The 17,115-nt window shown below is 39.9% G+C and overlaps 1 protein-coding gene across 4 annotated transcripts in view; it reads right to left on the bottom strand.

Moving 5' to 3' along the window:
• Nucleotides 1–17,115, bottom strand: part of IFI35 (interferon induced protein 35) — a 202,666-nt gene that overhangs the window by 109,383 nt on the left and 76,168 nt on the right. For all 4 annotated transcript variants that reach the window (XM_053699580.1, XM_053699583.1, XM_053699579.1 and 1 more), the window contains 2 exons: nucleotides 14,393–14,467; nucleotides 1,892–2,038 (listed from right to left, as the gene is read on the bottom strand). In XM_053699580.1, the coding sequence (XP_053555555.1) occupies nucleotides 1,892–2,038; nucleotides 14,393–14,467 (222 nt within the window). The remainder of the gene's footprint in view (nucleotides 1–1,891; nucleotides 2,039–14,392; nucleotides 14,468–17,115) is intronic.

Below are 17,115 nucleotides of genomic sequence, written 5' to 3'. Positions count from 1 at the left end.
ACTCCTATTATCAATTTTTTTTTGTTCTCTTGCTATCTTTATTTGAATAAGGCATCTAAGATAAGGAGTTAGACAATTTTTGGTTCAGCACCCTGGAGAGCATTTATCCACCAATCCACCAATCAGCAAGAACAATCCAGGTTGTGAACCAAAAATGGGCCGGCTTCTAAACTTACATTCTTGCTTTTCAAATAAAGATAGCAAGAGAATGATGAAAAATTGATAATAGGAGTAAATTAGAAAGTTACTTAAAATTGCATGCTCTATCTGAATCATGAAAGATAAAATTTGGTTTCAGTGTCCCTTTAATAGTTATAACTTTTAAACCTTGCAAAAAAGATTAACAGACACACCCGGTTTAAATCATTCTTTAGTAATCAGGTCACAAAGTGCAGTTAGGTGTAGGGAAAATCTCAGGGAGATTAACAACAGTTTAAACATTGATTTTAAGCAATTATAAAGTCTAGCATCCGAATATTTAGGATTTTTAATCCTTAAAGTGACTAAGAACTCTTTAAAAAGAGAACCATGTGTTCAACTTAAAATAAAAAAAAGAGTAATGATCAGGTTCTTACAGCAGATGAGAGATCCTCACTCTTTAGAGGAAATCTCATTATCTGAAGATACCAAAGTATCCCTTGGAACAGGGTGCATAGCACTTAGAAGGAAAATATCTGAACTGACCATTTTACGCTTGTTTGAAGATATTTGAGCAGCAGAAAACCTTATAAACAGCATTTGAAAATTGTAGTTGGAAGTACATTGTTAGCATCATCCTGTTATAAACAGAGAACAGGTGTATTAGTACCCAAAGAAACATTAGATTGATCAGAATGTATTTAGTAAATCTAAACATGAGTCACGTAAATTAGCTGAATAAAGTACTAGGGTAAGTTTAGGGACAGAGTTCGCTGCTCCTTATAGCATAAACCAAAGCAAAGCAATAAGCACTAAAAAAAAATTAAGAAAGCTATTTTGAGGAAAGGAGAGAAAAAAAACAAACACAAAAACAAATTATACTTTAAGTAGTTTTATAGATAGATAATGCAGGTACACCAGTATCCCTTGGAACATGTTCAGACTAGTTTTGAAGGCACAATAAAGATACAAGTACCTGCAGCTGGTATTCCTTTTCTAAACCTGTCTGGTTGCTAGGTACCTGAGCTTATCATTGGGTTACTACAGCTGGCTGGAAAAAAATAAAACATGCCAAAATACATCTGTGTATAAAGCGAGGGTAATAGTGATATTCTGTCCCAGGGCCGTATATACATAATATATCAACTTTTAACGATTAAATGTGCCCACAATATGGCTACGAGTGTCTATATATACAAATTTAAAAACATACTTACCCATAGACACTCGTCCACTAATCATCGAGTAGCAGACAGCCAAAGCAGTACTGAAACATATCAGCAGAGGTAATGGTAGAGGAGTATAATGTTTATCTGTAAAGGGAAGCAGCAGATTAATTCCTGCAACTGAATTTACAGAGAGCCTTATGAACAGATTTCCCATAGGTGAAAACATGTTGTCATCAGGCAAATACTCCCTTCACATCGCTCACACAAACACTGCGCTTCAATATGTTTAGAAGCGCCTTTCACTGAAGACTCAAGCACATCATGTTTCACCACCTCCTAAAAAGGCAAACAATTTAAAACTGAGGTATGAGTGAGGTGGGAGGTATATTTATAGGCATTTGAGGTTAGGGAAACTTTGTCCCCTCCTGCTAGGAATGTATATCCCATCAGTAACAAGCTAGTGGACTCCCGCCACCTATATGAAAGAAATTGGTGTATACTGTCCCTTTAAAGAATTAACTTTGACAAAAATACATTTTGCTTTTGTGTAAAAAAAATCTTAATGCCCCTTTAAGTTAATTTACCTCAGATATCTTCTGTTTCTCTATAAGCTCTTGCTTATCCTGCTCAATGCTCTTCTCCATTTTGTCCCCCCTATCATTTAACTTTTGAGTTAAAGACTCTAGTTCCAGTTTTACTTTTTCCAAAGAATCAGCGTCTTCTTTTAGTGCCTAAAGAAAAAGAATGTTAAATTAAAATATGCTATTCTAACTTGTGTGTTTAATTTTACTTTTCCTTAAAGTGAAGGTCAATTTTCATCAATGAGTGCCCGGTTTTTAAAAATACTTTTAAAAACAGGGGCACTTTCATTGATGAAAATTAACATTGCACTGGATTTGAAGAAATACTTACCTTTTACTTCTGCAAAGCTGGATCGATCCCTCTCCTTCTTCTTCCTGTTGTAGACCACAGCAATGATGAAACTGGCTTCCTCCAATCACAGCCAGGCATCACAAGCTGGACGCTCTGGGGTGCAAGCCATGATTGGAGGAAGCCGTTTTTGACATTTCTGACGTCAGTACAGAGGAACTGAGGCTGAGATTGGCGATCTGGTTTTGCAGGAGTAAAAGGTAAGTATTTCTTCAAATCCGGTGCAATGTAAATTTTCATCAATGAAAGTGCCCCTGTTTTTAAAAGTATTTTTAAAAACCGGACACTCATTGATGAAAATTGACCTTCACTTTAAGACCAAAGTGCATGCTAAAGAGATATGTTACTAATAAGCTGCATCACTTAAACATGATGCCATATAAATGTAAAAAGCTGAATATCACATGAACATCTCTAAATCAAAAAGAAAGATATTTTACCTCAAAAGCCACCTAGTAACCTCATCTTGCTATAGACTGGAACTTTAAGCATTCAATCCAAATGCTTGTCCTGAGACTAGCAAGGGAGCATGCATCTGGTACATGCAGGTACAGTCATTTTCCACCTCAGCTCAAGAAAATTATGTCTAAATCTCATGAGATTATAGCAAAGCAAAGTGTGACTTTAGCACTGATGATGTCAACTGGGTGCTTGTTCTCTTTTTTGTTTTTTTTCACCATGCATATGCATTATTAGGGACAAAGGAGAATTTATGCTGAGTAACATGTCCATTTAAAGGGACTTGAAACCCAAAATGTTTCTTTCATGATTCAGATAGAGAATACAATTTTAAACAACTTTCCAATTTACTTCTATTATTTAATTTGCTTCCTACTCTTGTTATCCTTTTCTTAAAGGTTTATCTTGGAAAGCTCAGGGGCAGCAAAGAACCTAGGTTATAGCTGCTGATTGGTCACTGCATATATATATACCAATTGTCATTGGCTCACCCATGTATTCAGTTAGAAACCAGTAGTGCATTGTTACTCCTTCAACAAATGATCCCAAGAGAATTAAACAAATTATATAATAGAAGTAAATTAGAAAGTTGTTTAAAATTGTATTCTCTATCTGAATCATGAAAGAAAATTTTTGGGTTTCATGTCCCTTTAAGTTGACTATTCCCTTCTCGCATCAAGATGCTAAATGCTGAGAAAAACATAGAAACGGCATTGTAAAAGAGTTCACTCCTTTATAGTGATGTTGCGAATTGTGCGCCCGCGAATTGTTCCCGGCGAACATAGCTTGTTCGGGTTCGCAGCGGCGGGCGAACATATGCGATGTTCGATCCACCCCCTATTCGTCATCATTGAGTAAACTTTGACCCTGTATCTCACAGTCTGCAGACACATTTCAGCCAATCAGCAGCAGACACTCCCTCCCAGACCCTCCCAGCTCCTGGACAGCAGCCATTTTAGATTCATTCTGAAGCTGCATTGTTAGTGAGAGGAGGGACAGTGTAGCTGCTGCTGATTTCATAGGGAAATTGATAGCTAGGCTAGTGTATTCAGTGTCCACTACAGTCCTGAAGGACTCATCTGATCTCTGCTGTAAGGACAGCACCCCAAAAAGCCCTTTGTAGGGCTAGAACATCAGTCTTTTTTTTTTTTTTTTTTTGCCTGTGTAATTTTGACTGTGAAACATTAGTCTGCTAGTGTAATCTAATTGCAGTTGCCTGCCTGCAGTGCCACCACTCATATCTGTTGTAACAGTAGTAGTAAATTTAAAAAAAAAAAAACTTTTTTGACTGTGAAACATCAGTCTGCTAGTGTAATCTAATAGCAGTTGCCTGCCTGCCAGCGTGTGTGCCAGGCCCACTTGCCAACTAGTGCCACCACTCATATCTGTTGTAACAGTAGTGTAAATTTAAAAAAAAAAAACTTTTTTGACTGTGAAACATCAGTCTGCTAGTGTAATATAATTGCAGTTGCCTGCCTGCCTGCCAGCGTGTGTGCCTGGCTCACTTGCTAAGTGCCACCACTCATATCTGGTGTAACAGTAGTGTAAATTTAAAAAAAAAAACTTTCTTCTGTTAAGTGTGATCAGTCCACGGGTCATCATTACTTCTGGGATATTACTCCTCCCCAACAGGAAGTGCAAGAGGATTCACCCAGCAGAGCTGCATATAGCTCCTCCCCTCTACGTCACTCCCAGTCATTCTCTTGCACCCAACGACTAGATAGGATGTGTGAGAGGACTATGGTGATTATACTTAGTTTTATATCTTCAATCAAAAGTTTGTTATTTTAAAATAGCACCGGAGTGTGTTATTACCTCTCTGGCAGAGTTTGAAGAAGAATCTACCAGAGTTTTGCTATGATTTTAGCCGGAGTAGTTAAGATCATATTGCTGTTCTCGGCCATCTGAGGAGTGAGGTAAACTTCAGATCAGGGGACAGCGGGCAGATGAATCTGCATAGAGGTATGTAGCAGTTTTTATTTTCTGACAATGGAATTGATGAGAAAATCCTGCCATACCGATATAATGTCATGTATGTATACTTTACACTTCAGTATTCTGGGGAATGGTACTTCACTAGAATTACACTGTAAGAAATACATAAAGCTGTTTAATAACTAGAGATTATGTTTAACGTTTTTGCTGGAATGTAAAATCGTTTTCATTTGCTGAGGTACTGTGTGAATAAATGTTTGGGCACTATTTTTCCACTTGGCAGTTGCTTAATCTGTTTTTCTGACAGTTTCTGTTCTCCCTCACTGCTGTGTGTGAGGGGGAGGGGCCGTTTTTTGGCGCTTTTTCTATGCATCAAATATTTCAGTCAGCAACTCATTGTATTCCCTGCATGATCCGGTTCATCTCTACAGAGCTCAGGGGTCTTCAAACTTATTTTGAGGGAGGTAATTTCTCTCAGCAGAGCTGTGAGAATTATAGTTTGACTGAGATAAAAAACGTTTATTCTGTAATTTGTTTCTTGCTTTCAGAATTTGTTATCTTTGCTAATGGGATTAAACCTTTGCTAAAGTTGTGTTGTTTACAAGGATTGAGGCTATAACTGTTTCAATTTATTAATTTTCAACTGTCATAGATCTTCTGTGCTTCTTAAAAGGCACAGTACATTTTAATATTATTCTAATTGAATTGTATTTCCAAGTTGCAAGTTTATTTGCTAGTGTGTTAAACATGTCTGATTCAGAGGATGATACCTGTGTCATTTGTTGCAATGCCAAAGTGGAGCCCAATAGAAATTTATGTACTAACTGTATTGATGCTACTTTAAATAAAAGTCAATCTGTACAAATTGAACAAATTTCACCAAACAACGAGGGGAGAGTTATGCCGACTAACTCGCCTCACGTGTCAGTACCTACATCTCCCGCTCAGAGGGAGGTGCGTGATATTGTAGCGCCGAGTACATCTGGGCGGCCATTACAAATCACATTACAGGATATGGCTACTGTTATGACTGAGGTTTTGGCTAAATTACCAGAACTAAGAGGTAAGCGTGATCACTCTGGGGTGAGAACAGAGTGCGCTGATAATATTAGGGCCATGTCAGACACTGCGTCACAGGTGGCAGAACATGAGGACGGAGAACTTCATTCTGTGGGTGACGGTTCTGATCCAAACAGACTGGATTCAGATATTTCAAATTTTAAATTTAAACTGGAAAACCTCTGTGTATTACTAGGGGAGGTGTTAGCGGCTCTGAATGATTGTAACACAGTTGCAATACCAGAGAAAATGTGTAGGTTGGATAAATATTTTGCGGTACCGACGAGTACTGAGGTTTTTCCTATACCTAAGAGACTTACTGAAATTGTTACTAAGGAGTGGGATAGACCCGGTGTGCCGTTCTCACCCCCTCCGATATTTAGAAAAATGTTTCCAATAGACGCCACCACAAGGGACTTATGGCAAACGGTCCCTAGGGTGGAGGGAGCAGTTTCTACCTTAGCTAAGCGTACCACTATCCCGGTGGAGGATAGCTGTGCTTTTTCAGATCCAATGGATAAAAAGTTAGAGGGTTACCTTAAGAAAATGTTTGTTCAACAAGGTTTTATATTGCAACCCCTTGCATGCATTGCGCCGATCACGGCTGCAGCGGCATTCTGGATTGAGTCTCTGGAAGAGAACATTGGTTCAGCTACTCTGGACGACATTACGGACAGGCTTAGAGTCCTTAAACTAGCTAATTCATTCATTTCGGAGGCCGTAGTACATCTTACTAAACTTACGGCGAAGAATTCAGGATTCGCCATTCAGGCACGCAGGGCGCTGTGGCTAAAATCCTGGTCAGCTGATGTTACTTCTAAGTCTAAATTGCTTAATATACCTTTCAAAGGGCAGACCTTATTCGGGCCCGGGTTGAAAGAGATTATCGCTGACATTACAGGAGGTAAAGGCCATGCCCTGCCTCAGGACAAAGCCAAAGCCAAGACTAGACAGTCTAATTTTCGTTCCTTTCGTAATTTCAAAGCAGGAGCAGCATCAACTTCCTCTGCACCAAAACAGGAAGGAGCTGTTGCTCGCTACAGACAAGGCTGGAAACCTAACCAGTCCTGGAACAAGGGCAAGCAGACTAGGAAACCTGCTGCTGCCCCTAAAACAGCATGAATTGAGGGCCCCCGATCCGGGATCGGATCTAGTGGGGGGCAGACTTTCTCTCTTCGCCCAGGCTTGGGCAAGAGATGTTCAGGATCCCTGGGCGCTAGAGATAATATCTCAGGGATACCTTCTGGACTTCAAATACTCTCCTCCAAGAGAGAGATTTCATCTGTCAAGATTGTCAACAATCCAGACAAAGAAAGAGGCGTTTCTACGCTGCGTACAAGAGCTCTTGTTAATGGGAGTAATCCATCCAGTTCCACGATCGGAACAGGGACAGGGGTTTTACTCAAATCTGTTTGTGGTTCCCAAAAAAGAGGGAACTTTCAGACCAATCCTGGACTTAAAGATCCTAAACAAATTCCTAAGAGTTCCATCGTTCAAGATGGAGACTATTCGGACAATTTTACCTATGATCCAAGAGGGTCAATACATGACCACTGTAGATTTAAAAGATGCTTACCTTCACATACCGATTCACAAAGATCATTATCGGTACCTAAGGTTTGCCTTCCTAGACAGGCATTACCAGTTTGTGGCTCTTCCATTCGGATTGGCTACAGCTCCAAGAATCTTCACAAAGGTTCTGGGTGCTCTTCTGGCGGTACTAAGACCGCGGGGAATCTCGGTAGCTCCATACCTAGACGACATTCTGATACAAGCTTCAAGCTTTCAAACTGCCAAGTCTCATACAGAGTTAGTGCTGGCATTTCTAAGGTCACATGGATGGAAGGTGAACGAAAAGAAAAGTTCACTCGTTCCACTCACAAGAGTTCCCTTCCTGGGGACTCTTATAGATTCTGTAGAAATGAAGATTTACCTGACAGAGGACAGGCTAACAAGACTTCAAAGTGCTTGCCGCACCCTTCATTCCATTCAACACCCGTCAGTGGCTCAATGCATGGAGGTAATCGGCTTAATGGTAGCGGCAATGGACATAGTACCCTTTGCACGCTTACACCTCAGACCACTGCAACTGTGCATGCTAAGTCAGTGGAATGGGGATTACTCAGACTTATCCCCTTCTCTGAATCTGGATCAAGAGACCAGAAATTCTCTTCTATGGTGGCTTTCTCGGCCACATCTGTCCAGGGGGATGCCATTCAGCAGACCAGACTGGACAATTGTAACAACAGACGCCAGCCTTCTAGGTTGGGGTGCCGTCTGGAATTCTCTGAAGGCTCAGGGACAATGGAGTCAGGAGGAGAGTCTCCTGCCAATAAACATTCTGGAATTGAGAGCAGTTCTCAATGCCCTCCTGGCTTGGCCCCAGTTGACAACTCGGGGGTTCATCAGGTTTCAGTCGGACAACATCACGACTGTAGCTTACATCAACCATCAGGGAGGGACAAGAAGCTCCCTAGCTATGATGGAAGTATCAAAGATAATTTGCTGGGCAGAGTCTCACTCTTGCCACCTGTCAGCAATCCACATCCCGGGAGTGGAGAACTGGGAGGCGGATTTCTTAAGTCGTCAGACTTTTCATCCGGGGGAGTGGGAACTTCATCCGGAGGTCTTTGCCCAAATACTTCGACGTTGGGGCAAACCAGAGATAGATCTCATGGCGTCTCGACAGAACGCCAAGCTTCCTCGTTACGGGTCCAGATCCAGGGATCCAGGAGCAGTCCTGATAGATGCTCTGACAGCACCTTGGGACTTCAGGATGGCTTACGTGTTTCCACCCTTCCCGTTGCTTCCTCGATTGATTGCCAGAATCAAACAAGAGAGAGCATCAGTGATTCTAATAGCACCTGCGTGGCCACGCAGGACTTGGTATGCAGACCTGGTGGACATGTCATCCTGTCCACCTTGGTCTCTACCTCTGAAACAGGACCTTCTGATACAGGGTCCCTTCAAACATCAAAATCTAACTTCTCTGAAGCTGACTGCTTGGAAATTGAACGCTTGATTTTATCAAGACGTGGATTTTCTGAGTCAGTTATTGATACCTTAATACAGGCTAGGAAACCTGTTACCAGAAAGATTTACCATAAGATATGGCGTAAATACCTATATTGGTGTGAATCCAAAGGTTACTCTTGGAGTAAGGTTAGGATTCCTAGGATATTGTCTTTTCTACAAGAAGGTTTAGAAAAGGGTTTATCTGCTAGTTCATTAAAGGGACAGATCTCAGCTCTGTCCATTCTGTTACACAAACGTCTGTCAGAAGTTCCTGACGTCCAGGCTTTTTGTCAGGCTTTGGCCAGAATTAAGCCTGTGTTTAAAACTGTTGCTCCACCATGGAGTTTAAACCTTGTTCTTAATGTTTTACAGGGCGTTCCGTTTGAACCCCTTCATTCCATTGATATAAAGTTGTTATCTTGGAAAGTTCTATTTTTAATGGCTATTTCCTCGGCTCGAAGAGTCTCTGAATTATCAGCCTTACATTGTGATTCTCCTTATTTGATTTTTCATTCGGATAAGGTAGTCCTGCGTACTAAACCTGGGTTCTTACCTAAGGTAGTTACTAACAGGAATATCAATCAAGAGATTGTTGTTCCTTCTTTATGCCCAAATCCTTTTTCAAAGAAGGAACGTCTACTGCACAACCTGGATGTAGTCCGTGCTCTAAAATTTTACTTACAGGCAACTAAGGAATTTCGACAAACGTCTTCTCTGTTTGTCATTTACTCTGGGCAGAGGAGAGGTCAAAAAGCTTCCGCTACCTCTCTTTCTTTTTGGCTTCGTAGCATAATTCGTTTAGCTTATGAGACTGCTGGACAGCAGCCTCCTGAAAGAATTACAGCTCATTCTACTAGAGCTGTGGCTTCCACTTGGGCCTTCAAGAATGAGGCCTCTGTTGAACAGATTTGCAAGGCTGCAACTTGGTCTTCGCTTCATACTTTTTCCAAATTTTACAAATTTGACACTTTTGCTTCTTCGGAGGCTATTTTTGGGAGAAAGGTTCTTCAGGCAGTGGTTCCTTCTGTATAAAGAGCCTGCCTATCCCTCCCGTCATCCGTGTACTTTTGCTTTGGTATTGGTATCCCAGAAGTAATGATGACCCGTGGACTGATCACACTTAACAGAAGAAAACATAATTTATGCTTACCTGATAAATTCCTTTCTTCTGTAGTGTGATCAGTCCACGGCCCGCCCTGTTTTTAAGGCAGGTAAATATTTTTTAATTTATACTCCAGTCACCACTTCACCCTTGGCTTTTCCTTTCTCGTTGGTCCTTGGTCGAATGACTGGGAGTGACGTAGAGGGGAGGAGCTATATGCAGCTCTGCTGAGTGAATCCTCTTGCACTTCCTGTTGGGGAGGAGTAATATCCCAGAAGTAATGATGACCCGTGGACTGATCACACTACAGAAGAAAGGAATTTATCAGGTAAGCATAAATTATGTTTTTTTGACTGTGAAACATCAGTCTGCTAGTGTAATCTAATTGCAGTTGCCTGCCTGCCAGCATGTGTGCCAGGCCCACTTGCTAAGGGCCACCACTCATATCTGGTGTAACAGTAGTGTAAATTTAAAAACAAAAAACTTTTTTGACTGTGAAACATCAGTCTGCTAGTGTAATCTAATTGCAGTTGCCTGCCTGCCAGCGTGTGTGCCAGGCCCACTTGCTAAGTGCCACCACTCATATCTGTTGTAACAGTAGTGTAAATTTAAAAAAAAAAACTTTTTTGACTGTGAAACATCAGTCTGCTAGTGTAATCTAATAGCAGTTGCCTGCCTGCCAGCGTGTGTGCCAGGCCCACTTGCCAACTAGTGCCACCACTCATATCTGTTGTAACAGTAGTGTAAATTTAAAAAAAAAAACTTTTTTGACTGTGAAACATCAGTCTGCTAGTGTAATCTAATTGCAGTTGCCTGCCTGCCAGCATGTGTGCCAGGCTCACTTGCTAAGTGCCACCACTCATATCTGTTGTAACAGTAGTGTACATTTTTTTAAAAAAAAACTTTTTTGACTGTGAAACATCAGTCTGCTAGTGTAATCTAATTGCAGTTGCCTGCCTGCAGTGCCACCACTCATATCTGTTGTAACAGTAGTGTAAATTTAAAAAAAAAAAAACTTTTTTGACTGTGAAACATCAGTCTGCTAGTGTAATCTAATTGCAGTTGCCTGCCAGCGTGTGTGCCTGGCTCACTTGCTAAGTGCCACCACTCATATCTGGTGTAACAATAGTGTAAATTTAAAAAAAAAAACTTTTTTGACTGTGAAACATCAGTCTGCTAGTGTAAACTAATTGCAGTTGCCTGCCTGCCAGCGTGTGTGCCAGGCCCACTTGCTAAGTGCCACCACTCATATCTGGTGTAACAGTAGTGTAAATTTAAAAAAAAAAAACTTTTTTGACTGTGAAACATCAGTCTGCTAGTGTAATCTAATTGCAGTTGCCTGCCTGCCAGCGTGTGTGTCAGGCCCACTTGCTAAGTGCCACCACTCATATCTGTTGTAACAGTAGTGTACATTTAAAAAAAAAAAACTTTTTTGACTGTGAAACATCAGTCTGCTAGTGTAATCTAATAGCAGTTGCCTGCCTGCCAGCGTGTGTGCCAGGCCCACTTGCCAACTAGTGCCACCACTCATATCTGTTGTAACAGTAGTGTAAATTTAAAAAAAAAAAACTTTTTTGACTGTGAAACATCAGTCTGCTAGTGTAATCTAATTGCAGTTGCCTGCCTGCCAGCATGTGTGCCAGGCTCACTTGCTAAGTGCCACCACTCATATCTGTTGTAACAGTAGTGTAAATTTTAAAAAAAAACAACTTTTTTGACTGTGAAACATCAGTCTGCTAGTGTAATCTAATTGCAGTTGCCTGCCTGCAGTGCCACCACTCATATCTGTTGTAACAGTAGTGTAAATTTAAAAAAAAAAAAAATTTTTTGACTGTGAAACATCAGTCTGCTAGTGTAATCTAATTGCAGTTGCCTGCCTGCCTGCCAGCGTGTGTGCCTGGCTCACTTGCTAAGTGCCACCACTCATATCTGGTGTAACAGTAGTGTAAATTTAAAAAAAAAAAAACTTTTTTGACTGTGAAACATCAGTCTGCTAGTGTAAACTAATTGCAGTTGCCTGCCTGCCAGCGTGTGTGCCAGGCCCACTTGCTAAGTGCCACCACTCATATCTGGTGTAACAGTAGTGTAAATTAAAAAAAAAAAAACTTTTTTGACTGTGAAACATCAGTCTGCTAGTGTAATCTAATTGCAGTTGCCTGCCTGCCAGCGTGTGTGTCAGGCCCACTTGCTAAGTGCCACCACTCATATCTGTTGTAACAGTAGTGTACATTTTAAAAAAAAAAACTTTTTTGACTGTGAAACATCAGTCTGCTAGTGTAATCTAATAGCAGTTGCCTGCCTGCCAGCGTGTGTGCCAGGCCCACTTGCCAACTAGTGCCACCACTCATATCTGTTGTAACAGTAGTGTAAATTTAAAAAAAAAAAACTTTTTTGACTGTGAAACATCAGTCTGCTAGTGTAATCTAATTGCAGTTGCCTGCCTGCCAGCATGTGTGCCAGGCTCACTTGCTAAGTGCCACCACTCATATCTGTTGTAACAGTAGTGTAAATTTTTTTTAAAAAAACTTTTTTGACTGTGAAACATCAGTCTGCTAGTGTAATCTAATTGCAGTTGCCTGCCTGCCTGCCAGCGTGTATGCCTGGCTCACTTGCTAAGTGCCACCACTCATATCTGGTGTAACAGTAGTGTAAATTTTTTAAAAAAAAACTTTTTTGACTGTGAAACATCAGTCTGCTAGTGTAATCTAATTGCAGTTGCCTGCCAGCGTGTGTGCCAGGCCCACTTGCTAAGTGCCACCACTCATATCTGTTGTAACAGTAGTGTAAATTTAAAAAAAAAAAACTTTTTTGACTGTGAAACATCAGTCTGCTAGTGCAATCTAATTGCAGTTGCCTGCCTGCCAGCGTGTGTGCCAGGCCCACTTGCTATCTGGTGTAACAGTAGTGTAAATTTTTTTAAAAAAAACTTTTTTGACTGTGAAACATCAGTCTGCTAGTGTAATCTAATTGCAGTTGCCTGCCAGCGTGTGTGCCAGGCCCACTTGCTAAGTGCCACCACTCATATCTGTTGTAACAGTAGTGTAAATTTAAAAAAAAAAAACTTTTTTGACTGTGAAACATCAGTCTGCTAGTGCAATCTAATTGCAGTTGCCTGCCTGCCAGAGTGTGTGCCAGGCCCACTTGCCAACTAGTGCCACCACTCATATCTGTTGTAACAGTAGTGTAAATTTAGAAAAAAAAACTTTTTTGACTGTGAAACATCAGAGGGTGTTAGTTCACGTATTTCATATAGATAACACTGTGCTCGTGCACGAGAAGTTATCTGGTAGCATGCACTGATTGGCTAGACTGCAAGTCTGTCAAAAGAACTGAAAAAAAGGGGCAGTTTGCAGAGGCTTAGATACAAGATAATCACAGAGGTTTAAAAGTATATTATTATAAATGTGTTAGTTATGCAAAACTGGGAAATGGGTAATAAAGGGATTATCTATCTTTTAAAACAATAAAAATTCTGGTGTAGACTGTCCCTTTAAACGGGGAGTTTGGTCTGTCACTGTGAAGCGGGCGTAACCCTTACACTACCTGATCGATACAACATCATACCTGATGTTTTAAAGCATGTTATTCTAAACTATTTAGGAATGTTAGGTGATTTATGCCCTTTATGGATTAAAACCAGACTCTGCATCAACTATGTAATTTTCCATGGGAGTTTTGCCATGGATCCCCCTCCGGCATGCCACAGTCCAGTTGTTAGTCCCCTTGAAACAACTTTTCCATCACTATTGTGGCCAGAAAGAGTCCCTGTTGGTTTTAAAGTTCGCCTGCCTATTGAAGTCAATGGCGGTTCGCCCGGTTCACCCGTTGGCGAACAGTTGCGGAAGTTCGAGTCCGCCGTTCGCGAACCGAAATTTTTAGGTTCGCGACATCACTACTCCTTTACTGCCAATAATTAGAATTTGTCCTTTAACAAAATGGCCTTACTAAAACCCTTCCTAAATTAAAAGTAGTCTGTTAGCAGGATCACCTTCAAATTAGGTTAAAACTTTTTATAGATTCAGAAAATTAGATTTTTTTGCACTCTCATTATCCACTGCTGTTAAACCTAACCACAACCTCTACAAATAAATATATCCATATTATCTATACCCCCCCCCCCCCTATTGCAATTAATGGAAACCACCCCTCAACAAGTAACCCTATAATGGCCAGTGCAATTAAATCCAATCACAACCTTTCCTTGCGCAAGTAACTCTAATGAATGGCCCATTCCCACTATTTAAACAACAATCTTCTGCATGAGACAGACCCCCTCCTAATGTCATATAATAAATCTGAATGTTTTTATACACACATTTTGAAGCACAAATCGACCAAAAAGGGTAATTCGCATTTTAATAAATCAACCTGATTTACCAATTTGATTTTTCAGCGCCAACACAATATCATATTTTTGAGCGGAAAAATATACCAGAATTATTACTATACTATGCAGAGAAATACTTATATCTGTGCAATATGCACAATACGTTTTTTGTTCACTATAAGTTTTGGTGCACTAAATAAGTTTTAAGGAAGCAATCAAAATAAACCAATGCAGTCAAAAACAGTGTGTAGAACATACCTGATATTTTTCCATTACACGGTTAAGCTTTTCTTCCGTCATCTTTTCAGATGTTTCCTCAATATTAACAAAGCTCTAAAAAAAAAGAGAGAAAAGAGAGAGAATATGACATAACAAGCATTGACTACTGTTGTATTATCTGATTTAAAGGGCTTTTATAGTGAAAACAAGACATGCTCTAATCTGTAAGAGCATGTAAGTTTAAGAATATCGACCCTGCACTACTGAGTGTTTAACCCCCACAAATTGGTTAAACACTCAGTAGAAATAACAGAGCACTGCTGGTTACGAACAGAAAGCACCACTGATACAATCAGCAGCAGCATTGGATTAGTAGCTTATAATTATTATTATTATTATAATTATTATTATTATTATTATTATTATTATTTATCTGCAAACATTAGCCTGATGCTTTCTGGGATTGGAAGGCCTAAGCTAAGTGAATGTGACCCGTAAGTGCAAGTGTTTTGTGGGTGGAGTCATAATCAGAAGGGACGGAGTTGAGAGTCATTGTCAGGGCTGGGCAGAGACGCGTTTCTTCTAGTAAATACAAAGCAGCAGGAGGGACAACAGGGCAGAGCTCACTAACTGTGCAATCTTGCAATATGCAGGATGGATAGGAGTACCAAATTATTCTGCAGCGCTATTAAAATAAGTGAATAAATCCATGGTAGAAAGCTTTATATTTGTTCCATTTGTTCTATTTTTTCCATTTGAAGAGTTTCCTGTCTGAAACTCTATGGAGACTGTTTGTATAGTCTAATAAATGCTTGGAAATTATCCTGTGTGCCTGCATGGAAGGACGTGGCAGTTCCTTAAAGACCCCAGATTAGATTTGCATTAATTTAGCAAAAGCAACAGGAGTGATGTTTCCGTCTACATAGGATATATATATATATACCATATCCTATGTAGATATATGATTAATGTTTCTCCTTCAGATATCAACCTGGGTGCTCAAGAAATATATAATATGGCACACCCAGGATTTGTGCAACTCAAGTCAAATTTATTTATGTTTCGGAGGTCTCCAACCCCTTCCTCAGAATAACAATAACACACACATCAACATTCCTTATATAGCATAAGGTGTACTAGTTACCCCCACAGTCAAGTGACAAATCAAATAAAAAATCCAGCCTACAATCAGGAATCACACCACACTGCACTTCACATGTAACACTATTAGCATCAGCAACTGGTTACATCACTTCCGGATGCTTATGTGACCAACTATCAAAAACTTCTACTAAGAGTCCCTTACTTAAACACATCATGTTGTTACATAGTGTTACTTAATAAACAATTTAAGAACAATTTTTATCAGTTTGTCACATTGAATTTAATGACATGATCTAGTATTTAACTGTGATATTGCACTTATATTGCTTATTAAGTAACGCTATGTAACAACATGATGTGTGGGGATGACTACACCTTATACTATATAAGGGATGTTGATGTGTGTTATTGTTATCCTAAGGAAGGGGATAGAGACGCCCAAATCGTTAATAATTTTGACTTGAATTGCACAAATCCTGGAAATGAGTTTCTTATTTGAATTAATATTTTATATATATAACATAATTTATGCTTACCTAATAAATTAATTTATTTCATGGTAGTAAGAGTCCATGATCCATCACTGCTAGGAATTACCTTTCCTGACCACTAGGTGGAGGCAAAGATGCCCAAACTTCAAGATCTCTATAAAACCCCTCCCACCTCTATGATAACTAGTCTGATGTATAGCCAAGCAAAAAGAGGTAGAAAAGGAAAAAAGAGCCAAAAAGGGAGCAGGGGAAAAAGAGATGCAAAAAAATGCAAACTACCACCAGAAAAAAATAACAGGATGTGGTCTCATGGACTCTCACCAACATGAAATAAATTAATTTATCAGGTAAGCATAAATTATGTTTTATTTCATGCAGGTGGTGAGAGTCCACTATCCATTACTCCTGGGATACTTATACCCAAGCAGTGAAGTCCACGAGTAATTAGGGCGGGACTAGCATAATATATCTTAAAAAGTTAACTCTTTTTTTCAGAGGCCTCATTCATAAAGGCCCAATATGTGGAAACTGACCTAGTAGAATAGGCAGTAATTTGTTTAAGAGTAGCCCAACCCACCGCAAAGTAAGTCTTCTGAATCAAAATCTTTAGCCAAGATGCCAAGGAAACAGCCGTAGCTATCTGACCTTTCCAAGAGCCAGTAAAATGACAAACTGAAGTTTGACTGAAATCCTTAGTTGCCTGCAATAGCACTTCAATGCTCTGACAACATCCAAATTATGGAGAAGCCTCTCCATAGAATTCTTGGAATTAGGACAAAAAGAATGAACAACAATTTCCTTACTCATTTTGTCCAAAGACACTACCTTAGGTAAAAAGTCAAATTTAAGGGGGAATGTGTCCATACAGTGTTCCTGTCAGGATGCATTTCCTATGAGCTTCAAAAAATATCCCTATAATCCGCTGATGCAAAAGCATCAACATCAGATTTCCACAGAATAGTATTGCTCCACTCAGTGAAGCTATTTTTCAGCTTTGCTGTTTTAATGATACTGGTGCCACTGATCAGAAGTATTAGGCCTTAAATGGTGGCTCATCATTAGAAACCCCTCCCCCAAGCAATCCACGTTATGTTTCACTAGCCCTGAATTAAGCCGTGATTAGATATTACAACACCAAAATCTTCCTTGTGCCACTAAAAATCATAC

The sequence above is a fragment of the Bombina bombina genome, chromosome 1 (genome assembly GCF_027579735.1).
Source record: "Bombina bombina isolate aBomBom1 chromosome 1, aBomBom1.pri, whole genome shotgun sequence".
Taxonomy (NCBI): Eukaryota; Metazoa; Chordata; class Amphibia; order Anura; family Bombinatoridae; genus Bombina; species Bombina bombina.
This window is presented reverse-complemented; position numbering and strand designations above follow the sequence as displayed.